At 43.9% G+C, this 17,758-nt stretch overlaps 3 protein-coding genes across 7 annotated transcripts; 1 reads left to right on the top strand and 2 right to left on the bottom strand.

Annotated features, from left to right (window-relative positions):
- Positions 1 to 1,423: 1,423 nt before the first annotated feature.
- LOC4335832 (protein FAR1-RELATED SEQUENCE 5) lies at positions 1,424 to 10,620 on the bottom strand. 5 transcript variants are annotated; one of them, XR_010741121.1, is made up of 9 exons: positions 7,754 to 10,620; positions 7,339 to 7,404; positions 7,136 to 7,213; positions 6,998 to 7,057; positions 6,665 to 6,839; positions 5,519 to 5,683; positions 5,266 to 5,392; positions 1,884 to 3,559; positions 1,424 to 1,754 (listed from the first exon to the last, which is right to left on the bottom strand). XR_010741121.1 is itself a non-coding variant. In XM_066310145.1 (5 exons), exons 1-5 carry the CDS (start codon positions 10,493 to 10,495, stop codon positions 6,831 to 6,833), a joined length of 2,955 nt encoding a protein of 984 aa, XP_066166242.1. In that variant the 5' UTR covers positions 10,496 to 10,609; the 3' UTR covers positions 6,292 to 6,830. The 5 variants fall into 5 exon arrangements, 1 of the variants encoding a protein (XP_066166242.1); XR_010741120.1 differs by lacking the exons at positions 1,424 to 1,754; positions 1,884 to 3,559 and having other exon boundaries at positions 5,006 to 5,392; XR_010741123.1 differs by lacking the exons at positions 1,424 to 1,754; positions 1,884 to 3,559; positions 5,266 to 5,392; positions 5,519 to 5,683 and adding an exon at positions 6,292 to 6,569.
- LOC107280791 (G-type lectin S-receptor-like serine/threonine-protein kinase At2g19130) lies at positions 2,260 to 4,833 on the top strand. The gene has a single exon (XM_015780935.3). It carries the CDS (start codon positions 2,260 to 2,262, stop codon positions 4,684 to 4,686), a length of 2,427 nt encoding a protein of 808 aa, XP_015636421.1. The 3' UTR covers positions 4,687 to 4,833.
- Positions 10,621 to 11,156: 536 nt separating the features above from the next.
- LOC4335833 (uncharacterized) lies at positions 11,157 to 17,758 on the bottom strand. Its single transcript, XM_015781395.3, has 7 exons — positions 17,009 to 17,758; positions 14,713 to 14,791; positions 13,910 to 14,064; positions 13,426 to 13,516; positions 13,150 to 13,335; positions 12,571 to 12,642; positions 11,157 to 12,410 (listed from the first exon to the last, which is right to left on the bottom strand). The coding sequence occupies exons 1-7, from the start codon at positions 17,473 to 17,475 to the stop codon at positions 11,595 to 11,597; spliced, it is 1,866 nt and encodes a 621-aa protein (XP_015636881.2). The 5' UTR covers positions 17,476 to 17,758; the 3' UTR covers positions 11,157 to 11,594.

Genomic DNA, 17,758 nt, shown 5'->3' on the forward strand with positions numbered 1-17,758 from the left:
AAAATTCCTTTGAGCCTATCTCTCTCATCCGAATCCTGCGTTTTTCCTTTGGTTCAATCAAACGATCATTCCTATGTTTTTCAATCCTTTGTTTTACACCTGCATTCCTGTCAGAATCCTACGTTTTTCCTATTCCTCCGTTTTTACCTTCCTGCGATTCAAAGGGGCCCTTAGAGGATTTCAATCCTATAGGAAAATTTTCTATGAAGCCTTTTGAAACAAAGGATTGAATACTATCCAATCCTTTGAAATTCCTATGGAATGGACAATCCTATAGAGATTTTGGAGGAAATTTAGCAAGAGCTTCAACCTCTTGCTAACTTTCCTTTAAGTCTATCTCTCTCATCCAATTCCTATATTTTTCCTGTGGTTCAATCAAACGGTCATTCCTGTGTTTTTCCTATTCCTACGTTTTCTCAATCCTACGATTCAAAGGGCCCTTAAGAGCATCCCCAGCAGCTCGTCCAAATTTGATCATCCATATGGCTATATAGATGGTCATCCAAAAAAGATTCCTCCTTCATATTTCTCCCCATATTTCTCCCCACTCCAACAGATCATCCATATTACATCATCTATATCACATCCTCCTATATATTAATAGTATCCTTCAACTACCATCAATTAATATTATTTTTTTCTTTTTTCATCATTATCTTCTCTTTCACTCCCTTCTCTCACTCCAGAGAGCTCGAGAGACACGAGCTGGCGGAGGAGCGGAGGGGCGACACGAGCGGCTCGCCGCCGGCCGGAGCGGAGGGTCGGCGCAGGCGAAGGGTCAGCGCGAGCGGCTCGCCGCCGGCCGGATCGGAGGGGCGGCGCGGGGGGCTCGCCGCCAGCCGGAGCGGAGGGGCGCGCGAACGGCTCGCCGACAGCCGGACAAAGTGGCGGCGGCAGCGGAAAGGCGACGCGGCCGAAGGTACCTTCACTCGATCTACCTTCACTGCTTCACCTCTTCCTCGATCTCGATCCGGATGGGGACGGGAGAACAAATGGCAGCGGTGGTTGCGGGATGGCGTGAGGAGAGAGAAACACCAAATCTAGCGTTTCTCTCTCCGGGAATAGCGCATGCGCCATCTATGGAGGCCCATATGGCGTATCCGTTGGAGCCGGATTTTCTCCCCCCATACGCCATTTCCTGGATGGAAGATGGGATGCCGGAACTGCTGGGATGCTCTAAAGGCCAAAGTCAATGTGCTAACCATTTTTTTCGTTTTTGCCTCCATTAATTCCGGTGTCCCACTGATCGGTTTTCAACACGCTTGTCTGCAAGCCCCAGCCACAGTTCTGTTCCCTTTCACGCCCTTTTCTCAGCAAACACATACTACAGGCGTACAGCCGCACACCCTGAGAAATATATGCTCCAACAAGTCCTCCTCAATATACAAATGAACCTGATGACATTATTTGGAGGGGATCGATCAGCCAAATGGGGAATAATACTCTGCAAGACGTACAAATACAACATGCGATTTCAAGGCACAATCAAGTTACAACAAATTCAATGTTCTCTGGCAATCTGAAGCCCAACCGAAACATGTCAGACTCGTTGGGTGGCTCCTGACTCATCAGGCGTACAAGGTCAATCAATTCCTATGCTTGCTTCGTTTCAGAAATTCTTGCATCTTACATCCCTCGGTCATGGTCTGTGCTTAAAATCAGACCGATTTGCTTTTGGAGAAGGAATGTCGGATTTGATCATACTGGAAACTAGACTAAAAATTCTGTCTCCTAACTGAAGTTTTCATTTGGACCTGAAACCATTTCTTGGTCAAGAAAAAAAATTGGAACAAAGTAAATCCACTGCATTGGTGTGAGGAAAGAACTTCCAGTGTTTTGCAATGTTTTAAAAGGAGTTCACTTAAAATAATATACCTACTAACCTGCGTGTTGATGGCAGAGGCATAAAACAACCTTTTCTGTCTGAAATAGTTGGCAGGGATCATTTCTCAGTCCAAACGCTCCAGCGTTGAGGTTTGACCAACATGAGAAGATTATTATTCAGATAGCTTATCATACTTCTCGAGGTTTGTTTCAGGCTAAACACGATGTCGTCAGTTGACATGGACTTAGTGATTGAGACAAAGTGCCCACACCACCACGTTAACTTGCCAATCTGCGAGCTGAACTAATCGCTGGTCTGATTTCTAAACAACAACAGAACCGGCTTGCAGAATCGTACTGTGTGTGAGCTAGCTTCAATACCATTCCTCCTTCAGTTCTCCACTTCTCCTTCCCTTGTTCATCATCTGCTTCCACATGCCTCTCCTTCGTCATGTCCTTCTTGGCATCGTACTCCTCTTCCTGCACACTCTGGCGAGCTCCGCCGCGACAGATACCGTGTCACCCAGCCAAGCACTTGCCGGCAGCAACAGGCTTGTCTCCAACAACAGCAAGTTTGCTCTCGGCTTCTTGAAGCCAGGTAATGAGTCCTACAACAACCACAACTCTTACCTTGGCATATGGTTCAACAAGGTCCCCAAACTTACCCTGCTGTGGACCGCCAACGGCGATAACCCAGTGGTGGACCCCACTTCACCGGAGCTCACGATCTCTGGTGATGGAAACCTGGCCATCCTGGATCATGCCACCAAATCCATCATATGGTCTACCCGTGCCAACATCACAACCAATGACACCATTGCCGTGCTTCTGAACAATGGCAACCTTGTCCTACGAAGCTCCTCAAACTCGTCCAAGATCTTTTGGCAGAGCTTCGACTACCCAACAGATACGCTTTTCGCCGGTGCGAAGATTGGCTGGGACAAGGTCACCGGCCTGAACCGCCGTATTGTTTCTAGGAAGAATTCGATTGACCAGGCCCCAGGTATGTACTCATTGGAGGTGGGGCTCAATGGGGATGGGCATCTGCTATGGAACTCAACTGTGCCATATAAGTCCAGCGGGGACTGGAATGGCCGATACTTTGGCTTAGCACCAGAGATGATTGGAGTTGCATTGCCAAATTTCACATTTGTTTACAATGACCAAGAGGCTTACTTCACATACACCTTGCGTGATGACACAGCGATCGTGCACACTGGAATAGATGTCTTCGGGAGAGGTTTCGCGGGTACGTGGCTGGAAGGGTCACAAGACTGGCTGATACATTACAGGCAGCCGATAGTTCATTGTGATGTGTTTGCAATCTGTGGACCTTTCACAATCTGCGACGACAAAAAGGATCCGAATAACAACCCATTCTGCGACTGTATGAAGGGCTTCTCTGTAAAATCACCGAAGGATTGGGAGCTTGATGATCGAACAGGAGGGTGCATGAGGAATACTCCGTTAAGTTGTGGCAGTAGCAAGGACAGGTCAGACCTCACAGATAAGTTCTACCCTATGCAAAGCATTAGGTTGCCTAACAACGCCGAAAATGTGCAGGCTGCTACCAGTGGAGATCAATGCTCACAGGTTTGCTTGAGCAACTGTTCCTGTACTGCATATTCCTATGGGGAAGATGGCTGCTCCATTTGGCATGATGAGTTGTATAATGTAAAGCAACTGTTGGATGCTGCTTCTGATGGAAATGGGGTAGTCCTTTACGTTCGCCTTGCTGCAAAAGAATTGCAAATTTCAGAAAGGAAGAAGAGTGGAACATTAATTGGTGTTGCCATTGGTGCAAGCACAGGCACTTTGTTTCTTATTACCCTTCTACTGATACTATGGAGGATAAAAGGGAAATGGATTATTGCTCACCCACTGGAAAAGTCTGAGGATAGCATTGGGATCATTGCATTTCGACATATTGATTTGCGACGTGCAACTAAAAACTTTTCAGAGAAATTGGGGGGAGGAAGTTTTGGTTCTGTATTTAAAGGGAACCTAAGCGACTCTACCATAGCAGTGAAAAGGCTCGATGGAGCCCGTCAGGGAGAGAAACAATTCAGGGCTGAAGTGAATTCAATTGGAATCATCCAGCATATTAACTTAGTTAAATTGGTCGGGTTTTGTTGCGAAGGTGATAATAGGTTACTTGTGTATGAATACATGCCAAACTGCTCCCTTGATGTGTGTTTATTCAAGGCTAATGATATAGTTTTGGATTGGACAACTAGATATCAAATAGCTATTGGAGTTGCCAGAGGCCTTGCCTACTTGCATACTAGTTGTCGGGATTGCATCATACATTGTGACATCAAGCCAGAGAATATACTTCTGGATGCATCTTATGTGCCTAAAATTGCAGATTTTGGAATGGCGAAGATTTTGGGGAGAGAATTTAGCCGTGCTATGACTACAATGAGAGGAACTATTGGATATCTGGCTCCTGAATGGATTAGTGGAACAGTTGTTACATCAAAAGTAGATGTTTACAGCTACGGGATGGTTTTGTTTGAGATCATATCAGGAAGGAGGAACTCGAGTCATGAAAATTTCAGGGATGGTGATTATTCATTCTTTTTTCCCATGCAAGCTGCACGCAAGCTTCTCGATGGAGACGTTGGAAGTCTTGTGGATGCCAGTTTGGAAGGCAGTGTGAACCTCGTTGAGGTTGAAAGAGCTTGCAAAATTGCATGCTGGTGTATTCAAGATAACGAATTTGATCGACCAACAATGGGCGAGGTGGTACAGTCTCTTGAGGGTCTACTTGAACTCGACATGCCTCCATTGCCAAGACTACTAAATGCTATCACAGGAGGCTCACATCCAGTGACACCACAATATTTTTATTCACTATAAATCTGTATGTTGATTTGCAATTTCCAGTTGTCTATCAGAACATTATAATTCATCTTGCCTTTTAAGAAAACTAGGCATAACATGTAAGATCTCTAGGAGATCATGTCTTATATTAAATATAAACTCAGTATTGTAACATGTAATTAAGATCTATGTACCCAAGAAGGATATTATGCTAGCCTTACAATATGGATTATCTCTTAAAAGATACTTGGTGTCTGTGATATGTAAGATCTGGTATCAGTGTACCACATACACTTGTAAATATTACCAATTAAGATGTTTTTGAGACACGGGCAATTCAGATGAGAGTGGATAGTTGAGCCTAACGGTGGAAATGTGTGGCATCCTGATAGTTATACTCATATTATGCACACATGGCCTAAATATACAAGGCAAAATTGTTCACTGGCAAACAAAAGGGAGAAGCCTGGCTGCTAGCCTGCAACCTGTTTTTAAGGTAGGCACATTTTACAACTACAACATAAGAACTTTGTAAGCTGGAGTAACTCATAAGTCATAACACTAACTACCTGGATTGCAAGGAATTTAAGTTATGGCATGTTGTTCAGTGGGTACCGAATCACTGAAGGTTGATGATTGACGAGCACGTTCTGTCTCTTTCTTCATATACAGTTGCTGCTGCTGCTGCTACTGCTGCCACAGATAATGTGATTCATAGGCTGTTCCATCTGCCAGAGGCAACCTGTATCATGCATCAGTTTCCATCAAAACTGAACTGGTTATTGATCTGAGAAACATAAGTGCCAAGATGAGTAAACAACAGAACATAATAGAAGAATAGAACTGTCTCTGCTAAACAAAAGGTTACCTTGGTGAACAGGTAAGGCAAGTTGATAGTAAGAACCAGTTGAGTTGGATTAGCTCCATGCTTGATATGGCATTCTGACTTGGACCATTCAGGACAATGTCATGTATTATTCAGTTAAACCCTTCTCTGACTGTGTACTGCCCAGCCACAGTTCCGTCTTTTCACCTTCTTATTTTACATGACAAGGTGAGACTTGAGAGATACACCATAATTTATGGATCCAATAGTCAGTACAACAGGGGGAAAGGTAGGAGAACACAATTAAGGAATAACAATCAAATTGTTAGGCATGTTTACAGTTAGCAATGGTTTTTCATCAACTCTGCCAAGTGCAGCAGCATATTCATACAGGCCAGTGAAAATCGGAATTATTGCTACAATCTTTTTACTTTCAATTAGTAATGAAAGATGGAATTGATATGACACCATTTGTTTACTAGTAAGTTAGGAATGCGCCTGTTATTAGAGGGTATTTTGATCACATTTGTCCAAAACATGAAAACCTTGGTATGCATAATTTTGTGAGTACACTGGTGAAATGTTACATCCTAAGCTATCAGAATACCAGCCTCTAGGTGAACTGCTAGATATTGCCAGACCTCTAGACCTCATTGTAGGTTATACTGAACACTGACCTACCTTTGGATATTTAGCAATAGAGACAATTGCGCTTTTGACCCTGTTTTAAAACCTAACTATCAATTTGACCCTACTTTTTTAGGGTTTGATAGATAAACACTAGGTAGTTTATATGCAACGTCGACTATAATCAATGAAATAACTAAATATTCATCCTTTCCTCTTGTCCAAAGTGATTCTACAGATAACCAGACAGCCCCAGTAGTCATGTACATAAGTCGACCTCCCTAGGGTAATGAAAAACAGAAAGACTAGGGGGAATGACATAAGTTAAGTTGTGGTTACATCTTGAAGCATTTCCTGCGCACAAAAGGCAGACGCCATCTTATGGCCTACAAGTTGTACATCTGAGAATATATATATACATTCATACAGGCTAAGGTAAAGAGGTAATCCAGCTCTTAGTACCAACCTGCCAACTACAATAAGAAATAATCAACTCAAGTTGCAAGAAAGAAAGAGTAGCTAGTAACTACAGCTACTTGTACTAATTGAACTGCTACATACCAATGATGTATATGCCCATTTCTAGCTGGTCCATGCCATCTATAGTCGATGGATGACATCTAATCATCTCGAGCCTCCAATCTACAAGACGCCAAGATGGAGCTTACATGTTCCGTGCTGTGCTCAAAAGAGAGAAGCACAGCACCTTGCAATGAGGCATTCATATCTACAAGGCCTACAGAGAAGAATGGAGATTGTTCAACTCAGATGTTTTTGTGCAGAAATTCTCATCAGGTTGCTGAAGAAAACAACAAAAACAAATTTTCAATAATTTCCCAAGCTTTACATGTGAAGTGATAGAAGGGCACCCACACATATCCTATGATCATTTACCTGGTTGTGTGGGCTGCTACTTGACACCTGAGAAGTGTGATAGGTTGCAAAACCTAGATGCTGAAAAAGTGTCAATCACGTTAGTACTATTTCCAATACTCAAAGGCTAGAATGGGTTCAATCAAAAGTTCTTAATACCGTCGTGAAAGTCGGATCTAAGCCAGAGGGCATTTCATCATAGCTAATTGGGCCCATCGGACTTGAAAGATCAATCCCCTAGATTAAAAAGGAAATAAACAACTATCTCAATCCCCTGGATTAATAGGAAATAAACAACTTCCAATACAACACCACTAAAAGAACATCATATGTAGGGAAGCAATTTGTATGTAACTTCATACCCTGTAGGTTTTATAGGTCGGAGTTTGGGTACCCAGTGGGGACATGTTAGGAGGACCCTCGAAAGCCTGCATGTTGAAAAATGCCATGACTATTTGTTGCACTAAGTAAAAAAATGCAGCACAGCATAATGCAAAATTGTTAGTAAGTTAGATTATCGACACCAATGCATGGAACATTGCAGCTTAACATGAAGTGATGAAGACAACAACTTTATATCAGATAAAATAGTACCTCAGCACAACTGTACAACAAGCGAACTTAAAAAATGCAAAACATAAACTTTTCCCAACAAAGTTCTCTGCCAAAAAATGTGGGATATGGGTAGAATCCCAGACAACAGACGAATCCATAGTTTGAAATGAAAAACATATTCAGACTTACAATTTGACTAAACAAAAAATTGGCGAAAAATACCTGAAACATGTTTCCAGATTGAGAACCACCTAACAAAGCATACTCTGAAGGTTGTTCTGAGTGAACCTTCTGCTTCTTTCGTAAACCTTTTTCAATGCAATTTCTTGATTGGATCTTATTTTTCTGCCCCTTCTTCTTTGACTCTTTTGCTGTTGTGCCACTTGATTTGTCCATGATATTTTCTGCTTGAGTGCCGTTTGTAATAGAAGGTAAGGAAACCTTAAGGTTCTGAACATCAGTCTGGGTCAGAGTTGCATCGACACAAGTTTGTTTCTGTAGGATTTCTTCAACTTTGTTGCTAAGATCTACCCAACATTGGTCCAGTACTCTGTAGGATTCCTCACATTCTGATGCTCGAGCAACAAGCCTAACATACTTTGGGCACATGTATTGATAGCGACTGGAGGATTCTGATAATTTATCTGCTTGAATTGCTTGACCTTGAACATCTCCAGACATCAAAGTCCTAGCATATTTTGTCCAGCGCTTCATAATATATCTGTCTGGTAGATATTTTATATCCATTGCATCTAAAATTTTCAGCGCGTGGCTACACAAGAAACCATTTCTTTCAAACTTCTTACATGAGCATGAAACAGTCTGCTCAGTAGGGTTTCCATAAACTGTATATCGCTTCTCTTTCTCAACAACTGAAACGACATACTCACGACAAGGGCCACTTTCATCACGGTTTACAATGTAAGCTGACTGGAATTCTTCGTATTCTTCTTGAAAAAGCGGAAAGATCGTATTGGTATAAGCCTCAAAAGCTTGTGTCAGGATAGGAGCTTTAATTTTAAAGTACAGCAACTTTAGCCTTGAACTATACTCAACCTCCAATTCTTTCCGCCGCCTATCATTAATAACTGTCTCAAGATGCCTCAACAATAAAAGAATATTTACCTCAGGTCTCAAATGATCCCGCACATCAGACTGGAAGCGGTCGTTCAATCGTGTGCCTTTCATTCCAGCTGAAAAGACCCCTCTCATATAAGGTCTAGCCCATTTTTCTTTTTCTTCAAATACCTTTTTCAACCATACATTATCATGAAGGTTATGCTTATTGATCATAGCATCCCAAGAAGTGAGAAATTCCGTCTCCTCTTCATACAAATTGATGCATGCCTTGAACTCCTTCATGAAATCACTGTCACTTTTAAGCTGATTTATGTTCCTCGTTGCAGCATGCTTTAGGTGCCATGCACATATAACATGGGTTGTGTCTGGCATCACTATAGAGACAGCCTTTGCTACAACCGCATCTTGATGTGAAAAGAAAGTTTTGGGTGCTCGTCCAGACATTGCATGCAAGAAAGTCTCAAACAGCCACTGGAAAGACTCTGCAGTCTCGTCATACATGAGCGCTAACCCAAAAACAATAGGCTCACCAAAATTGTTACAACCGACAAAAGAGGCAAAATGACGGAGGCTTATACTGTTCCTAGACACCACATCAAATGCAATAACATCACCGAACTGACTGTAGTCAGTAATCATCCTTGGATCGGCCCAGAAAACATTTGCCACCTTATCCTCGACATCCAACTGCACGGAATGGTAGAACGAGGGGTTAGCCAGAGACTGGTCTTGAAAATAATTTAACAAAGCACCAGCTTCTCCATACTTCATCTCCCATTGCCTCCTGGTTCGCAGCGGCTGCCGGCGCCCTTCCCCTGCACTCGCGGTACTATTCTCTTCGGTAGAATTCTGCCCTCCCACCTCACCCCCGTCCATCAGAAGATCAGGCGGCGTAACGGCATCGGGCAATGTCGTCCAGTGCACGACATTGGGCTGCAGAGGATTGGGCATGCAGGATGTAGCGAAGAGCGGGTGGTTGTGCCGCGGCTGGAAGGCGTAAACCTCCAGCTTGGCGCCGGGCTTCTTGCGGCGGATGACGAGGTGCGCGTTGCAGCCGGTCCTCGAGTCCGGCATCGGCACCATGTGGTTGCCCCGCTTGACGTTGGCCCTGTAGCCCTCGCGGGAGCAGGCGAACTTCCGGGAGGTGATCTCGCCGGTCTTCTTGCTCTTGTTGGCGTACTCCTTCCGGACGTTGAACCCTACTTTCCAGCCGTAGTAGCGGTAGAACTCGTACGCCTCGTGCTCGCTCTCGAACTCCATCCCCATCCGCGGCGTGTACTCCTCCGGGCGTGTAGGAGCGGCCCGGAATCCGCCCCTCCCCACCGCGGCAACGGTGGCGGTGGCGGCGGCGGCTCCCGTCAAGGGATTTCGGGATGCCGCGTGGGTCGTCGTGGCATCAGTTGCCCTCAAGGGAATTCGGGAGGCCACTGCGGCGGCGGCGGCGGCGGGCCTTCGGGACACCGAGGTGGCGGTAGTGGTGGTGGTGGCCCTCGTGGCGGTCCGGGACGCCGCGGTGGTCGCCGGGATGTTCCGGGCGGCGACGGGGGCAGTGGTCCCGGGGGGCTTCCGAGGTAGCACACCGGTGGTGGCGGCGGCTACCCCCGAGGCCTTCCGGGTCGCCGCCGCGGGGGCGGCGGCGGATGTAGACCCGGATTCCTTTCGGGATGGCACGGGGGCTGCGGCGGCGGCGGTAGCCGGCGATCCGGATGGCGGCGCGGCGGAGGCATTCCGGGCAGGCGCGGGTGTGATTGGGGGGTTAGGTTTTGGTGGGGCGGCGGCCTCATTGCCTGAGGCGGCGGGGTGTGGAGGCGGGGAAGCGGGCGCTGGCGCTGGAGCTGGAGTAGGGGGGTGCTCCGGTGGAGGGGGCTCTGCCGGCGAGCTCATCGCCGGCGGGCGCGGCGACGGGGGAGGGGTTGGAGCCGGTGCTCGCCGCCGTAGCTCTGTAACGCTTTCGTGCAAACAAGACAGCTTTCGGGAGAGGAGGGGAAGTGCACTGCCAACCAGGAGATGACGCTTTCGAAGAAAGAAGGCGCTAAAATCATCTGCTGTTTCCACGAGAAAAAAAATCGTCTAAAAAAATGCACCAAGGAAAGCTGATAGCCTGATACTGCCTCGAATCAAATTCATTGACCTGAAATATTTTTTACTGGAGGGAGTACTGGATGGGTCGAATTAATTTATGAACCCAGTTTTGTTTTCTCACTGATTAAACTCATTTTCTGTAATTCCATATTTTTCAGGTTAGTTTATACATTAAAAAAACGGCATATTAGTTGTTATTCCACTACTGCTCAAAAATAAAATGCAAGTTCCCAAACTACATAGGAAGTACATGAATACTCACAAACTACAGAGGAAGCATATGAATGCAGAGTACTCCTTCCGTTTTGAAATGTTTGACGAACAAACTAAACATCATAAGAAAAACAAACTAAAACAACATCATAAAAAAGAACAAAGGGAGTAGTAGTATTTTTCCAGCTGAGAGAATAAAAAAAGGAACGAAACAACGAGAAGAAATTACCGTAATAACATGACGGTGATGTTTCCCTCAAAAACTGGCATTTGATTATAGTTAATTCACTTGATTCACATGACTTCGGGTTTCAACCCAAAAGAGGAAATTAAAAAAAAAAAAACTACAGCGAACTTCAGTCACCAACTCTCTATCAGATTTAAAATAGAACCACAAGGTGTGTGTGTACAAAAAAGAATGTATCTTGAACTGAAAACATATTCATAAAATGGAGTATACAGCTAATGTCATTATAGGAAAAAGAATGTTCGGGTCCCTGATAAAATTACATCAAAGGATCATTCACGCAACCAAGAAAAATCATATATTCATCAGCTGGAACAGTGATAACACCAGGAGTCCAGGAGCAGCTGTCACTTTCGCGGCTTCCTTCCCTCATGGCCTTGAAGCTCAAGCAGCCTGCTCTGCAATAGCCACTTTAAAATCAGACTAGCACGCGGCATGGCATCAGACAATACTAGGCATATCTCCAACCCAGCTACAAACTGCCCGTGGCCATCGGGTTCTAATGCAGTCCACCAACGGTGCATGCTGAGAAGTTTGAACAGGTGGAGCAAGTGAAAGAACACTGTCATCCTTGCTCCCGCTGGTGGACGCGCTTACAACATCAGCTAGATACTCATCTTGAGTCCACCTTGGCGGGACACTGACATTTAACTTGCACAGTCTGGGTCTCTGTATTGTTGAACCTCCAATGTTAGCATTCCCATTAAGCACGGACTTCGCGATTCCATTGAAATGGTAGATAGTGAATTGCTTCTTGCCCATAAGGCCTGTAGGATCCTTCATGCCTCCAGCCCTTTTATCCAATTGTAGCAGCGCCTGCCAGAATTCACTCCATACTATAATGCCAGCATTACAGAGGTCCTCAAGCTTATCAGAAGGAAAATTTATGTCAGTGTCCCTCAGAACTTGTTGGAACCCCTCAACGCTAATAAAGCCTCCACCTCCACTTTGATCTTGTGCATCAAATGCCCTCCTTATTTTAGATTCCCGCTCTTCCAGCTCATTCTCTTCTTGAACATTGGGATTTAGGGCAAAAAGGACGGAGTAGTGACTTTCACTTCCTACCACCCATATTGGCCATTTCGGGCACTTTAAGTATTGACCAACCTTGCAGAAGTTTAGTGATTCCAGAAGGGTAAGGAAACCAACTTCAACATCATTTGGTATCCCATTCAGGAACATGCCACCACCAAAGTCCACCTTGCCATCAAATACATTTGACACAGCCTCTCCACATAGCAATAAATTCACAACTTCCTGCAAAAATCACACTAGTCACATTTGGGTCGAAAACGTTGGCTCAATATAACTGTTACCAAAGTGACTTCACTACATTGCAAGAGTATGTGGCAGTGTGAACTGACACGGTATTATCTACTCTGCTAAATAAATATCTGCATGTCAATGCCATCTATACCTGTGAAGCATGCCCAAATGGGGCAGTGACCAATGGTAGGCTTGGATCATCCCTATCCGCTTGAATACGTTCCTGTGTACAAAGACGTATAAATTGCAAGAAAATGAAGATAATATCGAGATGCTTTGAGATGACCATCAATGAGTGGAAGAAGTGACGATTAATAAAACAAATGGAAGAAACAAATTGATGGCAATCATAGAAAAAAAATACTGTTTTCTTATGAGAAGTAGGAAGCATAACTAAATTACCTTCATAGATAACAAGGCAGAACTAAACTAGCCGTCCATAAGATCCTAACTGAATTAACCCAAAAGCTAACCTATGTAACACTCATTATCATTACCACATTCTAGACCAATCAACTAATCTATATTTCCCTGTCATTATATTACTATGTTGATAATTTTAACTGTAGTATGATTTTGTAATATCAAAGCATGCAAAAGTCATTGGTGGTTATGCCAGGGCATGTACATGAAATTTCTGACAGATTTAAATAGTGTTGTGTTCACTTATTGAACATGGATTAACAGAATGCATAAAAAGTTGAGAACTAAAGGATAAACAAAGGCATACCAATCCTCGAGAGAGAAGAGCAGATATAAGGAATAGCATGGCTCCTAATCGACTTTCAAACAAAGAAATGTTTGCTATAAGACTGTTGAATGCATCCTTCCTTGAGGTAAATGTACTTATTCTAAGAACTTTCTGCAGATCCATAGCTGAGTCAACAGAAAGGCCTTCCAAGACTGCAGCAGTTTTCTGCAATAAGTTTCATAAGAGTATCACTGGCATGTCGAAGATGAAGGTATAAAAAACTCGAGTCACCTGATCTTCAACACGTCCACTTACCGCTTCATTGACACTTCCAATGGTTGCTACAACTGCTCTGTTCCCCGTTCCGCATAAAAATAGAATTTCCAGCATGGCATGAACCAGTGCTCTAACAAATGACAGGAATTTGATAGCAGTCATTTTAATGTAAAGAATATTAAGGAAGCACTACTCTGTATATATTCTGCACCATGAATATATTTCGTGACACATTTAGAATATCGATTGTACATTATAAATGAAATAGTATATAACAAAAGGAAAAGAGGAAAATGATAGTTCTAAAAGCATTTTACGATTCCAATAATAATATATAAAACACTGATGTTGTTCCAATAAATATTTAAATATTCATTTGTAAAAGAGTTCTGTTGGTAAAACAAGGGCCTATGTTTTCTTGGCTAAAATTTAAATTGTCAATCCCTAATATGAACTTGAGTGGACAAATAATCAAAAGATAATGCTGACACCAGTATTATCTAAAAGGAGCAAAAGAAACCACCTCATCTTTCTGTCATCAGTCAGAGAAGAAAAATCATCCCTCGCAGCAAAAGAGCTCTGATAAAAGCGCCTTTGTCCCAGGGCATAAAACGGATCACTAACCTCCGGATTACCCAATTCATCAGAGAAAAACAAAAGATATTTAAGAACATAGGCCTGCATTAAGAAACACACCATCAGAAATGTTGAGCTTTCAGAAAACAGAAATAAATAATGAAGAAATAGTTTGATCTTGTGTCTGTCTATCAGATAGCGATACACTAGTGTCACAAATCAGGAAAAAAGAATTAAAATCAGGTCAAGGTGACCACACAAAATAAACATCTAAAAAAGCTACTTACCTTTAAATAGCATTTTTCTATTAAATCTAATGAAACAGCAGAGAAGTCCAGCCTATCTCCTACTAACATATATCTGTTTGTACATTGAATCATCAAAGATACTTTGAATTTCTTTCATTGGTATCTAGTGTTCTAGACAGGTTGCTTAGGTCCAGTTTGAGTTGTGAGGATCATGTACAGGCAGTCCAACCAAAAAGGTCCACTAAACGTAGCTTGTGTTGACAGAACAGGTGTATTAAAATTTAGTTGCAGCAATTAGAAGGGTTTCTCAAATGCATTTAGTAGCTTATGTGCTACAAATAAACTGATAAAACATGTCACAGCATGAGAAAGAAGTAACAATAAATATGAAGTCAGTATGGAAATCTGAGTTCAGAAGAAGACTGGAACTAAAGATTAACATTTCTGTCCAAAAGGGACAATTAATTAATCACATTATTTAGGTAAAGCAAGGGAGCGGTACCTGTACTGTAGCTAGGACACCACAAGGGCCACCTTCATGCTGTACCAGTCCCATGGTTGTTTCAGGATCAGAGCTAAATCTGTTCATTTAACAATAATTAAACAAAAGCAGATTAATTGCATAGCATTGAATTGTGCAACAAAAGGCATGATATGATTAACACTGTACCATATCCAAGCAACTGTTTGCATCTAAATTAAAATGTGCTGTAGTAGTTCTCATCTAACGTGCAAAGTCAATTGCTGTACAGCTCTAACCAGTCAGGGACTAGAATGACAGATTAAATTAACTAAGAGCTGCTTCTCGTGTTCCTTATGTGGATTATGTAGGGCTGAAAATATCACACTTCATCCCATCAGTAGTTAGCACCATTCTAAACAGGTGGACACAGACAGCATTCTACCAAAGGCACAGGGATTCGTTGTGTAATTGTGCTACAAAAAAAACTTCTACACATAAAAAAAATGCATACAGATATGTTCAATACCACAACAGTCCTACTTTCAGATGCCTCAAATCAACCCATTAACAACGCATATATGGATGATAGTAAAATTTGTAACACCTATCAGCTCTTGTTTTCACAAATACTACGGAACAAGAGCTATCCTTTAAAGCCTGAACTTAGTATTACATGTACATTGTCCGTAACTGCAAAGAAAACACATGGTCTCATTTAACATCCAATTCTGATATTGGTATGAACCAGATCAACAACTTCAAATCATCAGCTGAAAGCACAAACAAAAACACCAACAGCCTATGTATGGCAGCAATAGTTGACTACAAAGAAAAAATAAGAATGAATTTTCAGCCTTTACAGTTTACAAACATTGAGAACCCCGCAAAAGGAAAAAAGTTTACACCAGCTACTATGACCATTCTTCAAACCCGATTTATGGTGTGTTTTAACCATTCATATCAATTAAGCAGGTGAGAAAACGACACAAGAAAACAGCTGTATTACCCTTTATAACTGCCTCGGAAAAGCAAGGAGGGGTCAACTTGTGTAGTTTAGTAATAAATATTATGGAGAAAGAATAATAGGGGTAATGATGCATCGTAAGGGTAGACATCCATCAGAGGGAGGCTGGATGGAGACAACTTGACGTGAACTGCAGTAGGTGAAGGAGGAATAGATCTAGAATATGTCATAGGAGAGACCACGTCGGAAGTATAGGGGTTGGGATTTGTCTATAGATTTTTGGTTGCTACGTAGAAATACAATCCCCATCCTTATATACATGGGATAACTTGACCTTCAAGAAGCTGATCTGGTCTAATCTCTAACAATAAAGGAAATAAATAACTCGATCTAATCTCATCAGTAAAATGCTGCTACTGCCACGCATGGTCAGTATTCATGAATAATAATTTCGGCCAGTGAAAAAAGAACTCATTAAGCTTTTACCAAGCCATCTATTTTGTGACCAAAATAGAAAAATTGAGTGCTTTTATATTTCCCGCGCATGGAATATTTATTAACTGCCCGCCATAGACGATACTCTTGAGTGAAGCTAAGCCTAGTTGCCAATCTGACAAACCACAAGCACCACAAATAGCTCTTATTTCCTACCCTACAATCTCAGTCTGAACCTCTAACATAAATATAACCTTGAATCAACAGCGTCTAACACACACATAAACAACTGTTCATGCAAACTAAAACCTAGAGTTGCACCAGATCCTGAAGGATTCAGGGTAACATCCTAATGGTCATTTCCAGACGTCCATCCTTATACTCATCATCAGAAATAGAAAGCATCCAAGTAATATACACTCCTGTGGTCGATTGACAACACCACTGAAACAGAAATATGTTGATATGTATACAATCTTACGACCAGATAACAAAATGCTAAGCATCTCGCAGGCTGATAGTCGTTTCAGCTGGCCGCAGCTGCAGCTGCAGCTATAGTAACCAGCAGTAGAGCTGTGCTGTGACTGTGCAACCGCAACCTCGGATCAGCTGCTCACTATAAAAGCCACATCTTGCATACATCTACACGCATATTAGTACAGAGTATCCCCAACACCCCTTCTTCAAATAATGAAGGAAGAGGTACTCTTGGACCCTGAGAACTGCAAGCTTAGTAGACCTTATTCGGGTTTTTTTTTTCCTTACGTTCCTAAAGCACTAGGATTTGATCATTTTGTTACATCTCTCAACTTTGAATTTCTATAACCGGACCCTTTCTTCCCCTAATATATCGAAAAGATAACAGATCTCCTGTAATAGCCGTTCAAACAAAATGAAAGAAAGAGACAGTAGAGAACGCAAGGAAGAAGAGCTCACCTGATGCCCTGATTGCTCCACTGCGCCAACACCTCCTTCTCAAGCTTGTTGCCGAACACCATTAGCCACAGCTTCTCGGCCACGTCCGTAGGCAACCGCTCCCCTTTCTCCTCCTCCACCTCCTCCGCCTTCGCCTCCTCCATAGATACCCCCGATGGCCCCGGGTCCGCCTTCACCTCCACCTCCACCTCCCTGGCGACCACCTCCGGGGCCGGCGGCCGCGGAGCCGCCGCGGCGGGGGAGGGGGCGACCGCGCGGAGCCGCTTCTCGGCGGCGGCCGCCCTGAGCTCGCGCTGCTTGCGGCGCGCCTCCGCCTCCGCGTCCGCCGCCGCCACCCCCTCCTCGGCGGGCGGCGGGGGCGGCTTGCTCCGCTTCGGCTCGGGCTGCTGCGCCGGCGGCGAGCCCTGGAGGCTCATGCGGAGCGCCATCTGCAGCTCCTCCTCCTCCTCCTCCCCCCGATCCCCCATCCAGGATCGATCCGGGGGGGGCTCCTCCCAAACCCTAGCACGCGCGCGGGGGGTTTGGCTTGGCGCTCTCTCTGTCAGAGGCGAAGAAGATTACCGCAGCCGACGCGAGGTGGAGAAGGTCTCGGGATTCGGGCCTGTCGCATCGGGATCCGGGAGGTGGCGGCGTATTTGTAGGGGCGGCGTCGCGGCGGCGCGGGGTCTCTGGGGTGTCAGAGATGCGTTCGGCTGCGGCGCGGCTGCTGCTGCAGTGCTGCTGCCTGCTGGTGATGGGGGGGATTGATCT

The sequence above is a fragment of the Oryza sativa genome, chromosome 4, assembly GCF_034140825.1.
Source record: "Oryza sativa Japonica Group chromosome 4, ASM3414082v1".
NCBI classification, from domain to species: domain Eukaryota; kingdom Viridiplantae; phylum Streptophyta; class Magnoliopsida; order Poales; family Poaceae; genus Oryza; species Oryza sativa.

What these genes read in the sequence shown, in the direction of transcription:
- LOC4335833 (XM_015781395.3), bottom strand. Translation starts at nt 17,475, where the DNA reads ATGGGGGATCGGGGGGAGGAGGAGGAGGAGGAGCTGCAGATGGCGCTC. An exon ending in GTGTCCTAGCTACAGTACAG is followed by an intron (nt 14,065 to 14,712) that starts GTACCGCTCCCT and finishes TTCTTAATGCAG; the next exon opens with GCCTATGTTCTTAAATATCT. An exon ending in TTGGAAGTGTCAATGAAGCG is followed by an intron (nt 13,336 to 13,425) that starts GTAAGTGGACGT and finishes AACTTATTGCAG; the next exon opens with AAAACTGCTGCAGTCTTGGA.
- LOC4335832 (XM_066310145.1), bottom strand. Translation starts at nt 10,495, where the DNA reads ATGAGCTCGCCGGCAGAGCCCCCTCCACCGGAGCACCCCCCTACTCCA. An exon ending in AATCTGGAAACATGTTTCAG is followed by an intron (nt 7,405 to 7,753) that starts GTATTTTTCGCC and finishes TTCAACATGCAG; the next exon opens with GCTTTCGAGGGTCCTCCTAA. An exon ending in TAGATCCGACTTTCACGACG is followed by an intron (nt 7,058 to 7,135) that starts GTATTAAGAACT and finishes ACACTTTTTCAG; the next exon opens with CATCTAGGTTTTGCAACCTA.
- LOC107280791 (XM_015780935.3), top strand. Translation starts at nt 2,260, where the DNA reads ATGCCTCTCCTTCGTCATGTCCTTCTTGGCATCGTACTCCTCTTCCTG.